Consider the following 18,160-nt stretch of genomic DNA (forward strand, 5'->3'; position numbering starts at 1 on the left):
ATAGTGTTTGGATAGTGAGGCACAGCATATATCGCCGAATAGCAGCCTATTTATAACGCCCATATTGTAAGAGAGCGGGCTGCCCTGCATGCAGTGCCAAACATCCGCACACCAGGCTATCCCAGCATCATAAGACCCGGGCGCGTCCTGAAAAAAAGTATGTACAATGTAAGTAACCATGAGAAAACATGGGGTATTAGTTGTTGTTTTGGCCAAAAAAACGCAAGCTCGCAATCCACGTCACGGATCCCCACACTTGCGAGTCCCTACCTAGAACTTTTCGTTCCAAAATCTAAGATATACAAAAAAAATGGGACATAGAATGTAATTAAAACCACAGAAAAGGCCATACTCACAGATTAGATGGTGGGTAGAATACCCGTTCCAAACAGGACGCAACCAGGTCAGAGAATGCTGTTGATGGGAAGTGCCCAGGTGTGTTTAAATAATGATAGCCACTCCCACTAACCTTGAGGGGAGTGGTGTGTTGGGCATGGAAGTAAATGTGTAATAATAATAAATAAATAATAAAGTACTGTGTATAGTGCACATGTGAGGTATAGGGGACATGACTAAGTGTAGTGTGTAGAAATCAGGGCTGTGAGTGAAACAAAAACGTGAGTGTAGTGTGTAAAACATGGTTTTAATTAGGTTCCATTTTGGAGCTCAGTTGGGCAATGTCCAATTCGGCGGGGGATATAACACAGACGCTGGGGTAAAACTAGTCTCTAAACTATTTTGCAAAATATGCTGTCATGATCAAAAACAAAATAAATAAAATATAATTTTAATGTTTTTTAATTTAACTGATTTCCATGCAGCACTACATCTGAGGTAAAACATTTACTACAGTCTGAAAATCAAGATGGCTTCGCTTCTTATGGTGAGCAAGAGCAGATCGATGGTTATAACATTTCCCACATTCTGAACATGAATATGGTTTCTCCCCTGTATGTATTATCTGATGTTTAACGACATCGGACTTCTGTCTAAAACATTTCCCACAATCTGGACATGAAAATGGCTTCTCCCCTGTGTGAATTCTCTGATGTTTAACAACATCTGACTTCTGTCTAAACCATTTTCCACATTCCGAGCATGAATACGGCTTCTCGCCTGTATGAGTTCTCTGATGTATAACAAGAACATGAATACGGTTTCTCCCCCGTGTGACATTTCTGATGTGCAACAAGCCTTGATTTTTGTATAAAACACTTCCCACATTCTGAACATAAAAATGGCTTCTCCCTTGTATGGATTACCTGATGTTTAAGAACAATGGACTTCTGGCTAAAACATTTCCCACAGTCTTGACATGAATATGGCTTTTCCCCTGTGTGAGTTCTCAGATGCTCAATAAGACTTGATTTCCTTGTAAAACATTTACCGCACTCAGAACATGAATATGGCTTCTCCCCTGAGTGAATTCTCAGATGTGTCACAAGGGCTGATTTCTGAGTAAAAAATGTCTTACATTCCAAACAAGAATATGGCTTTTCCCCTGTGTGGCATTTTTGATGAGTAAGAAAACTTGACTTCTGTATAAAACGCTTCCCACAATCTGGACATGGAAATGGTTTCTCCCCTGTGTGAGTTCTTTGATGTACAATGAGTTCAGATTTCTGTTGAAAACCTCTCTCACATTCTGGACATGAAAATGGCTTCTCCCCTCTGTGCTTTCTTTTTTGATGTACAATGAGATCTGATTTTTGACGAAAACTTTTCCCACATTCTGAACATGAATATGGCCTCTCATCTGTGTGAATTCTTTCGTGCATAGACAGAATAGATTTATTTTTTAAATGTTTCCCACATTCAGAACATGGAAATATTTTACCCCCTGTATCGCCTGCACTTTGTTTAACAATCTGGGATTGGCCAGATGAAGGTTCCTTGTGATAGGTGGGGTCAGTAGATAGATCTCTGCTGTGAATGACTGAGTTTATATTTGTAGTAATAAGTGTGGTGGAATGTTCGCCATGATTATCTATTGTGATATTGTGATAATTTATTTCACAATCTAGAGATGCAAAGAGATTTCCAGCAAAGAATTTGGTGGCATCATCTGTTGGAAAAAAAATATTTTTGATCTTTTGCAAAACACAATAAAGTAGATATTTTTAAAACAATCAAATGAACCTTTCATACAATAACGAAAACATGATTTAAAACAAAATGTTCAACCCATGAAGAAAAAAAAAGTTAGACATAAACCTTTTCCCTGCCCATGAAGTATGTAATACATAATGACTCTAAATGATTACCACGTATAGAATATAAGGGCTAGAGCTTTGGTTATGGTTTAATTTTAATTTCCAGAAGTTCAACTTAGCTTTTGGGGAGCAGCATTAGTTTTAAGTCGAGGAATAGGATGAAAAGTTCTAATTCTTGCCTTTTTGACTCTGTAGAAGAGCTGCAAGAAGGATCACAGTCTGTGACAGTGACGGTCATGGCTCCCCGTGTACATTTAAAAACTATAGCCCTCAAAGTAATGAAAACAGCATTTAGAAAGTTAACAGAAAAACACAACTCAATATTTATTGCCCAGATTCTGCTGCTTTTAGAAATATGCCATATGTAGCCCAAGCGTGCTACTGAAACACAAGCCTCAAAAAGAAGGGACCACCTTATTATTAGTAAGTTTACTAGGTATAGGTTTTCAGAGGCCTTGAGGGGCAAAAACACAAAAACTCCACCCAAAAAAAACCATTTTGGAAACTACTCCCTGAGGGGTACTTTTTGTACCATACAGTCATGCTTCTCCCACAACAGCTCAATAGGGTTGAGATCTGGTTAACTTCTTCTTTCCTTAATATAAGTCTTATAAAATTTGGAGCGGTTCTTTGGGTCTTTGTTCTGTTTTAGGCTGAAATGGTCTCCAATCAAGCTCCACTCAGCACTTTTTTTTATTTTCATGGTGTTCTCGCTCAGTGAGGCTCCATGCACACGACCATAAAAAATCTCCGTAATTGCAGACCGTAAGATGGTTCACCATTACGAACCCGCCTGGTTCTATTGGCCTTGGATACTTTTCCGTATCGCTACGGATAGGTGTCCGTGCCGTAGAACCGTTTCGGGAATTAAAGAGCATGTCCTACTTTTCATTTTTTATGGGCCGTGCTCCCATACTTTGCGATTAGGGGCAAGGCAGGGTGCATGACGCCTGAGTATGCATGGTCTACCACTTTGTGGATGAGCTGTAATATCACTTACAGTTGACTGGGCTACTAACTGGCTTGTGGCACAGATGCCATTCTATGACAGCGCCATATAGTGACCAGCCCATTTTGGGCATTAATAACAGAGCAAATGTTCAAGTTTTTTGCGGTATTTCAAAAGCCATAACTTGTATTTTTTTAATGGCAACATTTTGGGGTTCATATAATTTATTCTAAACTTATATTAAAAAAATTGGGGGGGGTAATAAAAAAAAACAACTCTTAAATGTCGCCATTCATTTTTGCGTCTTAAATTTACGCCGTTTACCATGTGGTATAAATAACAATAACTTTATTCTTTACGGGTTGATGCGATTACGGCGCTACCAAACTTATATAGTTTTTTTATGTTTTTCTAATTTCACACAATAAAAACTATTTCTGTAAACATTTTTCCGCCGACGTAGCTGAATAAGGGCTTATATTTTACCGGATGTCTTGTAGTTTTTATTTGTACCATTTTGGGGTAGATGCAAATTTTTGATGAACAGAAAACAGCAATTCTGCATTTTATTATTTTTTTACAGCGTTCACTGTGCGGGGTTACATAGCCTAATAATTTTATAGTTCAGCAGTTCGGATGCAGCGATACCAATTATTTGTAGCTATTTTGACTTGTTGTTTTTCATAATAAAGCATTTTGTAAGGGGAAAAAGTGGGTTTTCCATTTTTCTTTTCTTGGGATTTCTCATTTATTTATTTTTATTAAACAATTTTTTACTTATTTTTGGTCCCACTATGGGACTTTACTATGCAATCATTTGATCGGTTTTATAATACATTGCAATACTTCTGTAGCGCAGTGTATCAGTGTAAAACTGACAGGCATTCTATTAGGCCCTCTGCTGCCATAAAAAACAGCAACACCCCGCGATCAAGCCGCAGGTGTGCCGATGGGGTGACAGAAGGTGCCCCCTCCCTCTGAAACCATTCAGATGCTGTGGTCGCTATTGAAAAATCCCCCCTGTTAGTGCAGGAGACTGGCTCTCTTTAGACCGCACTACAAATGCTCTAGTCGGCATGGGACACTCATGCGGTTCTTATGTCACAGCGGCGTGAAAAGGCAGCACTGTGGCATAAGTACCCTTATTGTATGTACTGCAGCAGATACGATTATATATGTGCTTTGACTGTAAATCTTGCCTGTATAATGGTTTTATTTTCTGTATACCAGTAATTTGATGGTATCTTGGGTAGAATACATGCCTCTTTTTGAGAATTTAACAGTTATCACTCACCAGTGCGAATATCTGTCATAATTTCTTCCTCCTTACACAACTGGGTTACAGCCTCATATGTCTCTTCTTCTACTTCTGTTATAGCTTCAGATTTTATATCAGTCAGATGTGTAACCTAATACACCACATATGGAACAAAAGATGTAAAGTTAAGAAAACAGTTGGAAAAGTTCAAAAAGAAACCAAAAATTTGTCACCGCCGACTATCAGTATAACAAAATAATCAATAGCAGCATAAACTTATTTAAACCAGACAATTGGATAATAAAATCCTAAATAGAAAAATAAAATAACGTTAAAATTAATGACCGGAGATAGAACACTATCACATACAACATTTGGTATTTCCATCTACCTGATGATCCTGTGGGACATTCTGATTTTCCTCTGGATCATTCTTGGTGTACAGAGGACTGGGACATCTCCCTGGAGTTTCTTCCTTACTTGATTCATCTGTAGAAGACACACACATAGGAACTGAAAACAATGACCTACATTTATTATTCAGTTAATGACTGATTTTGTAGTGGGTTAAAAAAATCACATCTTAAATTGTGGAACATTTGGTGCCAAAATTTGTCTTCTGATTCCAAAGAAATCCAGCAAGAAAAGTGTGCGTGGTCAAACTGTAAATATACTTTTTACATAGGTTAAAAAAGGCACAAATTTGTGTCGGAAATGTACAGTATGGCTGCTCAAATTAGGCGTAATCATTTTTTTAAAAGAAAATTGCTGGTGCCCCGTTTAATTAATTGGGCATAATTCTCACCAACTACACTCTCTAATTTTAGTGTCGCAAAATACGCTATTATTCATAAATGTGGCCCATTGTCTATATGTGATCATCAGGTCATGGCATTTCTTGGTGATCCTCCAAACTACTTTTGTTCACACAGTACACTTTTTTCAGCCAAAAGCAAGGCTGACTTCAAAAGTATAAGGGTCAGTTCACAATTCGCTCCACATTGATTTCAATGGGAGGCAGAGGAGTTTTTTTTTTCAAGGTGGCGTTTGGCCACTTGCAGGGAAAAGAAGCGGCATGTTCTTTCTCGCCGCAGTATCCGCCTCGGACCTCTCATTGTACTATATGCCAGTACATTATTCTGTGTACTGATTGTTCACAGCAGTTGTATGCCCTAACAACATGAAATACGGTCAGACAGGCCTGGGGTCCTTGAATGAACCCTGCGCTGCCTGTCCATATACGGTATGTCCCTAGATCACATCACAGAGATCCCCCTTCTTTTTCCATTTGAATGCCGCGGTCAGATTTGACTGCAGCATTCCAGGGGATAATGGTGGATTTCAGAGGTTTCTCTGATCTCTACAGTTTGAGCGAGGCTGCCTTGCTGTAGCCGTGCGATCAGCATGATGTGATGCGGCCGGTGCCGCACTAATGAGCAGCAGGGACTGAAGACAGGTGAAATACAAAGCGCCCCATGTTCTCTATCATTTTATCTGTCTTCGGGGCCGGCCGCATCACATCATGCTGGTCACCAAATTCATGTATTACAATACTAAGCTGTGGGCCACTTTTGGAAGCCTGGGAGAAAAAAATGAAAATGAAAAAACAAAAAATGGCTGCAACTGTAAACGGTTGAACAATTCTTCTGGGTATAGGGAGATGCTTTGTTATAGGCAACTTGTACTACAGGGGTGGGGAATGTCTGGCCCGTGGGCTGTATAAGGCCCTCGGGATCATTTGGTCCGGCCCGACCTCACTCAGACCGCGCTGCCACCTTGTCATTCGCTACTTGGCTCCATCTCACTACACTTGGATATCTCACTACAGCTGCAAATTTGGAAAAAGCAGGTATTTGTAGTAATTTAACTAGAGATAGAAATACCCCTTTAATGACAGAGGTTTTCTGCTTACCTGGTGATACAAGAGTCAGGTGGTTCTCCATGAGGACGTCATCATACTGATCCTTGTGTCCTTCTATATACTCCCACTCCTCCATGGAGAAATAGACAGAGACATCCTGACACCTTATAGGAACCTGATACACATATCGATACAAACGCAGAAGGGAAAAGAGTCAAGCATGGAATTTTTTTTTAACCATTCGGGCTTCCGTAGTGTAAATAGCGCAGACCTGGTTATGAGGACGGCTCATAATTTTGTGGTTTCTTCCACACGACTATTTTATTAATAGCAATATAACATTGGTCTCAGAGCAAACAAAAACTATTCAACAAGAGGTCACCACTCTAGACTGCAAGATATTTCATATACAACTCCTTTGATCATTTTACCATCATTCAATTGGCCCACGGATCTGGCTGTACCTCAAATGACAAGATCAGATATTACACAGTCTCATAAGAAAATGTTAGAATGTCTATTTTCACAGAGCTGACCGCTCCCAGCACAGCGTCTTTTTGGGGACTCTCTCCATCTCTTCCAATATTCAGACACAGTGACCTCATTTTCACCGGTGCTCCTAGTGTATTTAGCTATGGTTCCCTGAAATGGTCAAACCTCCTCATAAGTCACAGGTGATTCAGCCTAAAGCTTCCAGGAATGCTACCTCAAAGGAACCATGAAAGAAAAAGAAAGATTGTGTGAATTCAGATAAAAAGGTTTATTATCCCGTTTTTTTTTTTTTATAAATACAGGACAGGTACGAATATAAAGCATATTATAGATCACAGATTACCAATTGGTTTTGCCATTACGACTTCATCAAATGGTGATTTTCATTTAATTAAAAAGGCTAGTTCCGCTTCTATCAATAGGTTAACACAATGCCACACATTTAATGCCTTACAAAACTAAATTTAAAAAACAGTATTGGAACGGCTGCCGCATGCCGAATTATCCACCTAACTTTCCAGGGTATAAAGGCATTCAGCAATCAGGTTCCTCCTAGCCTGTGTTATATTTTATTTGGATTTCCTGTGGCTGACTTTTACTTGCACCTTCGGCTATCCTTGCCTGCCACCTGCCCTGATCTCTTGCTTGTGACCCGTGATAAACCTCTGCCGCCTGCAGCGAAATCCAGGTCCCTGTATAGGGGTTAAAGGGTGAATACCTGGGTACCCTTAGACTCTGCTCCCCGATTTAGCCCCACATCAAATCCCTTTGTGAGACAGTAGGTTCACACCATCTTCTGCAGACCACGTGACAGTCTCATTATCTGCAGACCCCCATGACCATTTTCTCAAGCCATGGACCCCACTTACGTAACCGTGCCTGAAGTTTCTGACCTGTCCTAAGAATAATCTAGGCACAAGTCCACCAGGGTCAGATGAATCATATATTGTAGAATGTTTCTTCACGTTGAAATGCTTTGTTCACTCCAGCTGCAACTGTGGCACAACCACCACCACCTCGAGTTCGTGCCTCCAGTCCTGGATTGAATTTACCGTCTCCATCTCACAATGAATTGATTTCTGAATTATGCACAATCCATTTTGAGGTAATGACACATTAGTTTGCATCTGAATGGGCCAAGGTAGCCGAAATCTTGCCGCTACTCACTGGTCTGGGCATCACCTTTATGGCATAGGGACGATCCCATCATGTTTGACATCCAAGTGTTCCTTACGACTTTTAAAAGGATGTTTGAAGAACCTGTTCCGGAATCATCTGCAGCTTCATCACTACTCAAACTCCTCCAAGACACCTCTACAGTAGTACAATATTCCATCCAGTTCTGCACCCTAGCCATCGTTACAGTGGAACAATAAAGCTCTTGTTGCTATGTATTGGGAAGATCTGGCAGGCCACACTAAAGATGAACTGCCAGGTCGGGGTCTTCCCACTACATTGGACGATTTTATTTCCTTGGCTAATTGCATAGACATTTGCTTTCATGAACGGCAACGAGAAACGAACCGTGACCGTTGGCTACCCCAGCTGACACCTACTTTTCGAAAACTCCTCACATCTCCACCTCTACTCGTCTGGACAAACCGATGCAGGTGGAAATAATTCAATTCTCCGATGAGGTAAGTCTAAGAAGATGCACCAATAACGGCCCTAAAGTGCCTCCTATTGATTTCAATGGGAGGCGGGAGCGGTTTTCTCCCGCGAGAGGTAAAACCGCCTCGCGGGAGAAAGAAGGGACATGCCCTATGTTCGGGCATTTACGCCTCTGACTTCAATGGGAGGCGGAGAAAGCGTATTTCGCGGCGTTTTATGCCCACGGCGTTCAATGGCCGCTGGCAGAAAACGCTGCGAAAATCGGCGTGCAGGGAGAGGAAAATCTGCCTCAAACTTACAAATGGAAGTCCATGTGAACATAGCCTTATTGTGGTGGCAAAGCACACTTTTCTAATGACTGCCCAGTGAGACTGGGAAACTCCAATGCCATGGGCAATTGGGAGAGGCTACCCTAGGCAGTGAATCTGCCTCTCCAAAAATTATTGTACCCATCAATTTGCCCACGCTGGAGTTTGCTTCACAGTCTAAGCCTACCTGGATTCTGGTTCTACAGGTAACCTTCTCTGTCAATCCCTAGTTACTTGCTATCGGATCCCAGCGCTCCAGCTGAATAAGCCCCTTTCTATTGCGTCAGTGGATGTAAAAATGTTGCCGTTTATCAGATTAGAAACCATTTCTTAGATTACCAAGGCCATCTCCATGCAAATAGGAGCACTCCATCAGGAACTGATTTTCTTCTATGTGCTGAAAAACTCCCAAGATTTTCACCAAGCTAGATTTACAACGTGCTTACATTTCCCAGATGCATTTTGTCTGCGGCTCCGACTGAAGTTCTCAATATTCCTTGAGGAAAGACTTTTGTTCCTTTAAGTCAAAAGACAAATCCTCCATTGGGGTCATTCCTCCAAGCTCACTGGACACCCTGCTATTTGGAAAACACTACATCTAGTATATTGTCATTTCTCGTGACCTTACCTGTCCCAGGACAACAAAGACTATGTCGCAGCATGCTCCATTTGTGCGCAAATGAAAGATTCACACCAAAACGCATGCTGGATTGCTACATTCTTTGCCGGTACCTGACTCTTCCTGGACTCACATCTCTATGGATTTTATTACGGACTCAGTTACTCTGTTAACTATGACCCAGATCACAATACAGCCAGTTTCTTGAAAATGGCACAATTTATTCTGTGACTGGCCTTCCTTCTGTTAATCGTCTAGCTACTCTCTTCATCAAACAAATTTTTCGCCTGCACGGACTCCCTAAGCATATATTATCCAACAGTGGAGTGCAATTCACTTCAAGATTCTGGAGAAATTTATCAGGAATTTTGTGTCCCCTCGTCAAGACATCTGGACTAATCTCCTTCCTGTGGAATCCACATAGTCCTCACCTTTCTTGTTGGTTTATGGACAACACACAATAATTCCTCTACCAGTCTCAAAACTCTCTGAAGTTCCAGCAGCCAGTCTCTCTCATGCCCAAATTTTACACAACTGGCAGGAGGTCGAGGAGTGTATTAGTAAAGCAGTATCCTGCTTCCCGAAAAATGCAGACAAGAAGCGCAGAATTCCTCCACAATTTCACCCTGGAGACAAGGACTGGCTAATATCCAAGCACAGCCATTTGAGAACCCCCTGTTTTATGTTTGTTCCTTGCTTCTTTGGGTCCTTATGTTGTTTTGAAATGGATTAATCCTGTCTCCTACAAACATCATCTCCCCCAATCTTTAAAGTTCCCAAATTCTATTCATGTGTCTATGCTCAATTCACAAGTTCTGTATAATTTCTCATTCTCGGGCCACTTCTTGTCCAGACACTGAATACAAGGTGGGGGAATAAGCAAGGGGGTACTGAACTGGCCCCTGCCGTATACTTCCTTCTCCCCGATGTCATCTAGCTCCTGTTCGGCGCGGCGTCCCCCTTTCATTGCGGTCTAGTTGCGGCCTCCATCGTCGCCGCTCTACTCCTGCATCTTGGGAACTTTCTAGTGCGCGTGGGCGCTAAAGCTTCACCTCTAAAGGGAGAGTGTGTGCAAAATTATCGACCCAGCTTTCCAGGGTATTGAGCTTTGAGGTATTCACTCAATACCTGAGCACTTAGTTCCTCTTAGTTGGCTAGTGATATCCTACATGATATTTTATTTGTATTTCCTGTGATTGACCTTTGACTATCCTTGCCTGTCGACTGCCCTCACCACTTGCTTGTGACCCATAATGAACCTCTGCCACCTGCCTTGACCTTTGGCTCTACCAACGGTGAGAGCCCATCTATTGCCTGCCCTGACTTATGCTATACCTGACCTCACATTACATCTGCTGATTTTGTACTACGCCTGACAACATCGTCCATTTCCAAGTTACACTACTCTGAATATAGCGACTTGGGGTTCCCCAACAACGAAGGAAGTCCAGATCCCTGTATAGGGGTTAAAGGATTAATAGTTTGTGAACGCACTATGTGACAACACTCCTTTTTTATGATTTTAATAAGTCCATTAATGCAGGTTTTTAGTTTCTGACCTGTACAACCAACGTGCTGCATTCGCATTGTAGCAAGTACACTAATTTGATACTATTACAATTAATTCATTCTTTCATCGGATATTTGTATCTCCCATGAGAAATAAAATTTAAACCAGATCATTTTTCTAGATCTTACAATCCTTAAACATTTTTTATACTTTCCGTACGAAGACATATTTTAAGCAAAGTAAAATAAATATCTATAAAGATAACTATAGCAGCTATTATAACCTATGGATTAAAAATTTTACTCTTGAAAGCTCGACGGACTAAATGATTTGAAAAACCTAGTAGAGAATGTATTTTAAGAAGTAAAGCAAATTGATCAGAGGTTGCTGATTGCCGAGAAATAACATTTTCAAGGGATGGATTAATGGTAAGGAAAAGTTTGAAAAAAAACAAGCAGTGTACTTGCTACAAAGTGAATGTAGGTTGCAGTACGTTGTTCGTACAGGTCGTGAACCTAAGACTCACATTAAAGATTTTAAATTGTTTTATCCGGAGACAGGTTTTATACTGTATTTTACAGTATTTTCTATTAGTTTTGTAAGGTATTGAATATGTGTCATATTGTAAGTGTTAGGCCCCATGCACACGAACGTGCTTTTACGGCCGCAACTCCCCCGAAAATCCCCGAGAGAATTGCGGCCCCATTCATTTCTATGGGCCCATGCACACGACCGTGGTTTCCACGGTCTGTGCATGGCCCAGGAGCCTGGACCGCAGAAAGAACAGACATGTCTTATTATGGCCGTGTTCTGTGGTCCAAGCTTATAGGAAATAATGGACGCGACCATGTGCATGGCCCGCGATTTGCGGGCGTCTTGCGGGTGACACTCCGCGGCCGGCCAACCCGAAAATCACGGCCGTGCACATGGTTACGGTCGTGTGCATGAGGTCTTTACACTTGGATAGAGGTGGGGCTTCTAGCCTTTTTAATTAAAACAAATGTCACAGACAGATGACCTTTGAATAAGCACTAATGGTGAAAACCGGTTGGTCATCTGTGATATATGATATGCTTTTTCATTAGTGCCGGTCTTGTAAGTATTATAAAAAAGCGGGAGAAAACTCCTTTTTATCTCAGTCCACGAATCCTTAATTTTTTTTCCATGGACCCTTTGGGGCAGCGTTATGTGAAGCTTAAGGCCCTCTCACATGAGTTTTTAAGAAGTATTTTGACGCAGAAACCACGTAGGAAAACGCGCCAAAAAAAGGCTGAAAAGGACTCCCATTGATGTCAATGGGAGGCGGACGCTTTTTTTACCGTAATTTGAGGCAGAATTTTCTGCCTGCAAAAAACTCTGTGTGAACTCAGCCTGAGGCTGAATCACCTGGAGTGGTTGCGACTTTTGAGGAGGTTAGACCATTACAGGCATCTGTAGCTACATACAGTGAGGAGGACACCTTGTCAGAATATTGGAGGCGCAAGGGAAGAAAACAAGGGTGTCCACAAAAAGACACTGTATGAAAGTGGCCTGAGTCTGTGCTGTCAGGAGAACAAGGACTAGAAAAAGACTAAGGCTTTGTTCACATCTGCGTCGTTTAGGGGCCTTCGTTGCAGATCTGGCAGGGATTACCGGAGACAATACCACAGCATGCTGCGCTATTGTGTGCCGTAAAATCACGGACACCCCGACGGAAAGCCAAACGAAACCAATTAAAATCAATGGGTTCAATCGGCAACCGGCGGTGCAAAGGAACCGTTGGTTCCTTTATTCCCTTGGTCTGCTCTGACGGAGCAGAACAACAGAATATAACAACGCAGGTGTGAACCCGGCCTAAATCATATAAAAAGGTGGTCAGTGAAGTGACAGATTCTAAGCTTTTCTTGGCGGTGGACGGGGGTCAGCATGGGCACTCTGACATGTCTGTGGCTACAAAGCCCCAAATGATGAAAAGCTGTGATGCGATGTGTGTTCTCCCCCTTTTCTCAGCATTTTTAGCTACAATAGTTCTTCTGTGGGATCGAACCAGACTTCTAGTCTTTAATCCCCACGTGCATTAAAGAGCTTTTGGCGCCCATGACACTTTTGTTGGTTCACTCATTTTCCTACCTTGGATTACTTTTGGTAGGTACTAACCGCTGCATGCCAGGAACACCCCACAAGACCGGCCATTTGGAATATGCTCTGAGCCAGTCACCTAGCTATTGGCCCTTGTCAGAGTCGCTCATGTCCGTTCATTTTTCCAGCTTCCAACACATCACCTTCTGAGCTGTTGTGTGGGTTTGTCGGAGGACGCAGAGGATGCTGGGAATCACCAAACCCTGAAGATCAGACCCGACTCTTTCGGAGAGTTGGTTATTTGCATATTGAAACCAGGTCACGTAAGGAACTTTTATATAAAAAATTCTAATGACATTTACTAAAACATTTTTTTTTCTATTAAAGGGGCTAATATTTTTTTTAAAATAAAACAAGTACCCTATTAGTGATGATCGTTACTCTTAAGACTATGTCAAGTGTTAGATATGAATTACTGTGATGACTGATTAGGACTGTTGAAATATCCCAATCGAAAGATACATTTATTTGCATACATTCCTAGACTATTGTATGTATTTTTGGCATAAGGTCCAACTGCTTGATTCTTTACATCACTTTTGGCTTCTCTGTCTCCACACACAAGGTTATAGTCATCATCCACACACAAGGTTATAGTCATCATCCACACACAAGGTTATAGTCGTCATCCACACACAAGGTTATAGTCGTCATCCAAACACAAGGTCATAATCGTCATCCACACACAAGGTTATAGTCGTCATCCACACACAAGGTTATAGTCGTTACCCACACACAAGGTTACAGTCATCATCCACACACAATGTTATAGTCGTCATCCACACACAATGTTATAGTCGTCATCCACACACAAGGTTATAGTCGTCATCCACACACAAGGTTATAGTCGTCATCCACACACAAGGTTATAGTCGTCATCCACACACAAGGTTATAGTCATCATCCACACACAAGGTTATAGTCATCATCATCCACACACAAGGTTATAGTCATCATCATCCACACACAAGGTTATAGTCGTCATCCACACACAAGGTTATAGTCATCATCCACACACAATGTTATAGTCATCATCCACACACAAGGTTATAGTCATCATCCACACACAAGGTTATAATCATCATCCACACATAAGGTTATAGTCATCATCCACACACAAGGTTATAGTCATCATCCACACACAAGGTTACAGTCATCATCCACACACAAGGTTATAGTCATCATCATTCACACACAAGGTTATAGTCATCATCATCCACACACAAGGTTAAGTCATTATCCACACACAAGGTTATAGTCGTCATCCACACACAAGGTTACAGTCGTCATCCACACACAAAGTTATAGTCATCATCCAAAAACAAGGTTATAGTCATCATCCACACACAAGGTTGTAGTCATCATCCACACACAAGGTTATTGTCATCATCCACACACAAGGTTATAGTCGTCATCATCCACACACAAGGTTATAGTCATCATCCACACACAAGGTTATGGTCATCATCCACACACAAGGTTATAGTCATCATCCACACCCCTCCCTCCCGGTATTCCCAGCAGTCCTCACCTCTCCAGTCAGCAGCTCAGTGATCTTGTTGGTCAGGTCCAGGATCTCCTGATCTCTCTCATGTATTAGTGATTGAGGTGGAGACATCGTGATAGGAACCTGGTTCCTGCTCCGTCCTTCACCCTCTTCAGTTCTCTTCTTCACTACTATGTAATCCTGTACATGGAGAGACATTGATGTCACTTTATACATTCCCGTCACCTCTCCCGTCATGTGCTTGATGTATTAAGATACAAGTCATGACATGGGATATAATTCCCAGAATCCCTCACCTCTCCAGTCAGCAAGTAGATGATCTCTAGGCTGAGGTTTAATATTCTCTCAGTCATCCTATTTCTGTTCTTGTCCATTCTTAAGGAACAAGAAGGGAAACAAAGAGCAAGTCAAATAACCCTTGTAAGAACATCCTATATAAAGTATACTGTACCACTAACTGGAACTTATAAAGGAATACTCAAACTGGAATATACCAGATATAAATCACAAGCTGACAAGTGACTTTTTGATAACGCTCCTCATATATGACATCCTCTACAGTGCACAGATAAAAAATACAATGTATTAACACCTCTGCCATATAGTCAAAACCGTGTCATACACGGCTAATTTGGGAGTCACCATACTGATGTGTTTACCCAGACATGCCCGGATAAAATCGATTTACGTCAGGCAGTTCTACAGATATTGACTAAACCTGAAAAAGTAGCAAATTTAGTCTGAGAATGTATGGCACCTGTCAAAGGCATTCGTTTTAATGTATACGTCATGAGCTTTTCATAACGTATCCATTTAACAGATGCCATTATAGCCTATGGGTGACATATGCAGCCGTCACAGCCTCTGTTTAATATGTTAGTAATATATATAATAATTGTTATTGATGTAGGACTACCATTATATTCAACCTTGTACTTTACATACCATATATACACACCTATATTACATATCTATAGATACAGATATAAAAATACTAACATTATACCTAAGCCCTTACTAATTATACACATTGTATATAATACACACACTATAAACATGTGCACCTATATTACATATCTATAGATACAGATATATAAAATACTATCATCATATACAACCTGTACTATATATACACACGCACTATAGACATACATTGTATATAATGCACACCTATATTACATATCTATAAATACAGATATATAATCTACTATTATATAACCCTATACTATATACACACAATAAATATACACTGTATATAATACACACTATATATACACCTACATTACATATCTATAGATACTATATGATAATTATATACAACCTTGTACTATATACACACTACAGACATACACTGTATATAATACACACATATATTACATATCTATAGATAAACATATGATAAACATTTTGCACAACCCTGTACTATATACACACACCATAGATATACACTGTATATAATACACACATCATAAACTTGTGCACCTATATTACATATCTATAGATACAGATATATAATATACCATCATATAACCCTGTACTATGTATACACACTATAGATATACACTGTATAATACACACTATATACACACACCGATATTACATGTCTATAGATATACACTATACATAATACACACAACATTATATTACATGCCTATAGATACAGATATATAATATATACGAATAGTAAATATAACCCTGTACTACACACACACACACACACACATATACACTATAGATATACACTGTATATAAATATACACACACCTATGTTATATGCCATAATATAATATACTAACATAATATGCAACCCTGTACTATATATAAACAGTATATACACTGTACATAATACACACTATATATATATATATATATATATATACACACACCTATATTACATGTCTATATACTATATGATTAAATAACATTGTATACAGCCCTGTAGTATAGATACTATAGATATACACAGTATATAATATGCACTATATAAAGATTATAAAGAAATTATTATATACAACTGTTACAATGAATAAAAGTCACACTTAATCCCAATAGACTAAAGGACCTTTGGTGATGTCATGACCATGTGATCAGTCACATGTGTGGGTGGAGTCAGGCTCCATATATAGGTTTCTGTTGTATCACAATTCTAGTGTGCTAAAGACCCTGGACCCTCAGCCACTAGGATTATCCCGGTTCTATATGCGAATGCTAGAGTCTAGTGGGCTAAAGGCTGCTCATTGTATATACAAGTAACATTCTTTTTGGAAAGTGTATGAATTCAGTTACAGAGCTCAAAAAAAAGACCCCGGTCCATCAAGTTCAACCTTTCTCAATCTATTACACGTCATTCATTTCTAGATTAGTTATAACCCTCAATGCCATTCGTCTGTAAATAATCATCTCACCTTTTGTTAAACGCTGACATAGTATACTCCATTACTACCTCTTGGGGTCGGACATTCCATAGTTTGACTACTCTAACTGTAAATAATCCTTTCCTATATTGATGTCTGAAACTTCTTTCCTACACATGCAATGAATATCCCCTGGTCCTTTGTAGAGTCCTTGTAAAGAACAGCTTATGTGGTGGTTCTCTGTACTGACCACACATATACTTATACATATTAATAATATCCCCTCTAAGACGTGTTTTTTACAAGCTGAACAAGCCCAATTTTTCTAGCCTTTCATTATAAGCGACACCTCCCATCCCATTTATTAATCTCGTCGCCTGCCTTTCAACCCTCTCCTGTTCTCCTACATATGTCCTTTTTTGGAGCCCAAAACTGAATTCCATATTCAAGATGTGGACTTACAAGGAATTTATAGAGGAGGTGATATTACATTTATAGAGGAGGTGATATTACATTATAGAGGGGGTGATATTACATTATAGAGGAGGTGATATTACATTATAGAGGAGGTGATATTACATTATAGAGGAGGTGATATTACAAAAGACAAGAAGTGGGGAGGAATCCTCCAGCTCACCTGACACTAGGAGCGTGTCGTAGATAGCGCCCGGATCCTCGTGTCGGCACACGATGGAGAAATACGAAAGAAAAGCAAGTTGGGTCCAGCGCTGTGGTTGATATAAAATGGAAACAGGTTCCAAGTTTAATAGTCCTGATTAAAAGAAATCCAAGTGTTTGGAGTCCTGGTGTGAAAAAGTGGGGGGATAGTATCCTCAGAGCCATATAAAATGGAAACAGGTTCCAAGTTTAATAGTCCTGATTAAAAGAAATCCAAGTGTTTGGAGTCCTGGTGTGAAAAAGTGGGGGGATAGTATCCTCAGAGCCTACGCGTTTCGGACGGCTTCGGCGTCCTTAGACTTGGCTGTAATAGATTTTGAATTGAGCGCGCTGTCAAATATATATACACTAGATCCGGTGGGACAGCTGGGTCTTAATTGCGTTCCAAGGTTTGTTGGACCTATGGAGCGCAAACCGGAAGGAGTAATGGCTGCATCGGGGTGAAGTTGTTAACCTTGGTATCAGGTATGTATTCAAACAGTTGGAAATTGATCCCGGATATCATCATGTGTATAATAGATTGTTACTTGATGTTTAACTTATTGGATAGCAAAAGGGACTTATGCTACAATGGAGTACCTGTAATTGTATCAGTTGCTAAGTAACCGTTTGCGTTTCATGTCTCGTAATAGTGTGAGACGCACACCTGTGATTGGAGGATCAGAGTCACATGTTCAGCGCC

The 18,160-nt window shown here is 40.4% G+C and overlaps 1 protein-coding gene across 1 annotated transcript in view; it reads right to left on the reverse strand.

Moving 5' to 3' along the window:
- Nucleotides 1-823: 823 nt before the first annotated feature.
- LOC142663005 (uncharacterized) overlaps nucleotides 824-18,160 on the reverse strand; it is a 76,336-nt gene continuing 58,999 nt past the window's right edge. Inside the window, 7 exon segments of the mRNA XM_075841299.1 lie at nucleotides 824-1,145; nucleotides 1,147-2,065; nucleotides 4,457-4,571; nucleotides 4,812-4,909; nucleotides 6,333-6,456; nucleotides 14,471-14,626; nucleotides 14,743-14,837. Of these exon segments, the coding sequence (XP_075697414.1) occupies nucleotides 824-1,145; nucleotides 1,147-2,065; nucleotides 4,457-4,571; nucleotides 4,812-4,909; nucleotides 6,333-6,456; nucleotides 14,471-14,626; nucleotides 14,743-14,837 (1,829 nt within the window).

This window comes from Rhinoderma darwinii, chromosome 11, assembly GCF_050947455.1.
Source record: "Rhinoderma darwinii isolate aRhiDar2 chromosome 11, aRhiDar2.hap1, whole genome shotgun sequence".
Lineage (NCBI taxonomy): Eukaryota > Metazoa > Chordata > Amphibia > Anura > Rhinodermatidae > Rhinoderma > Rhinoderma darwinii.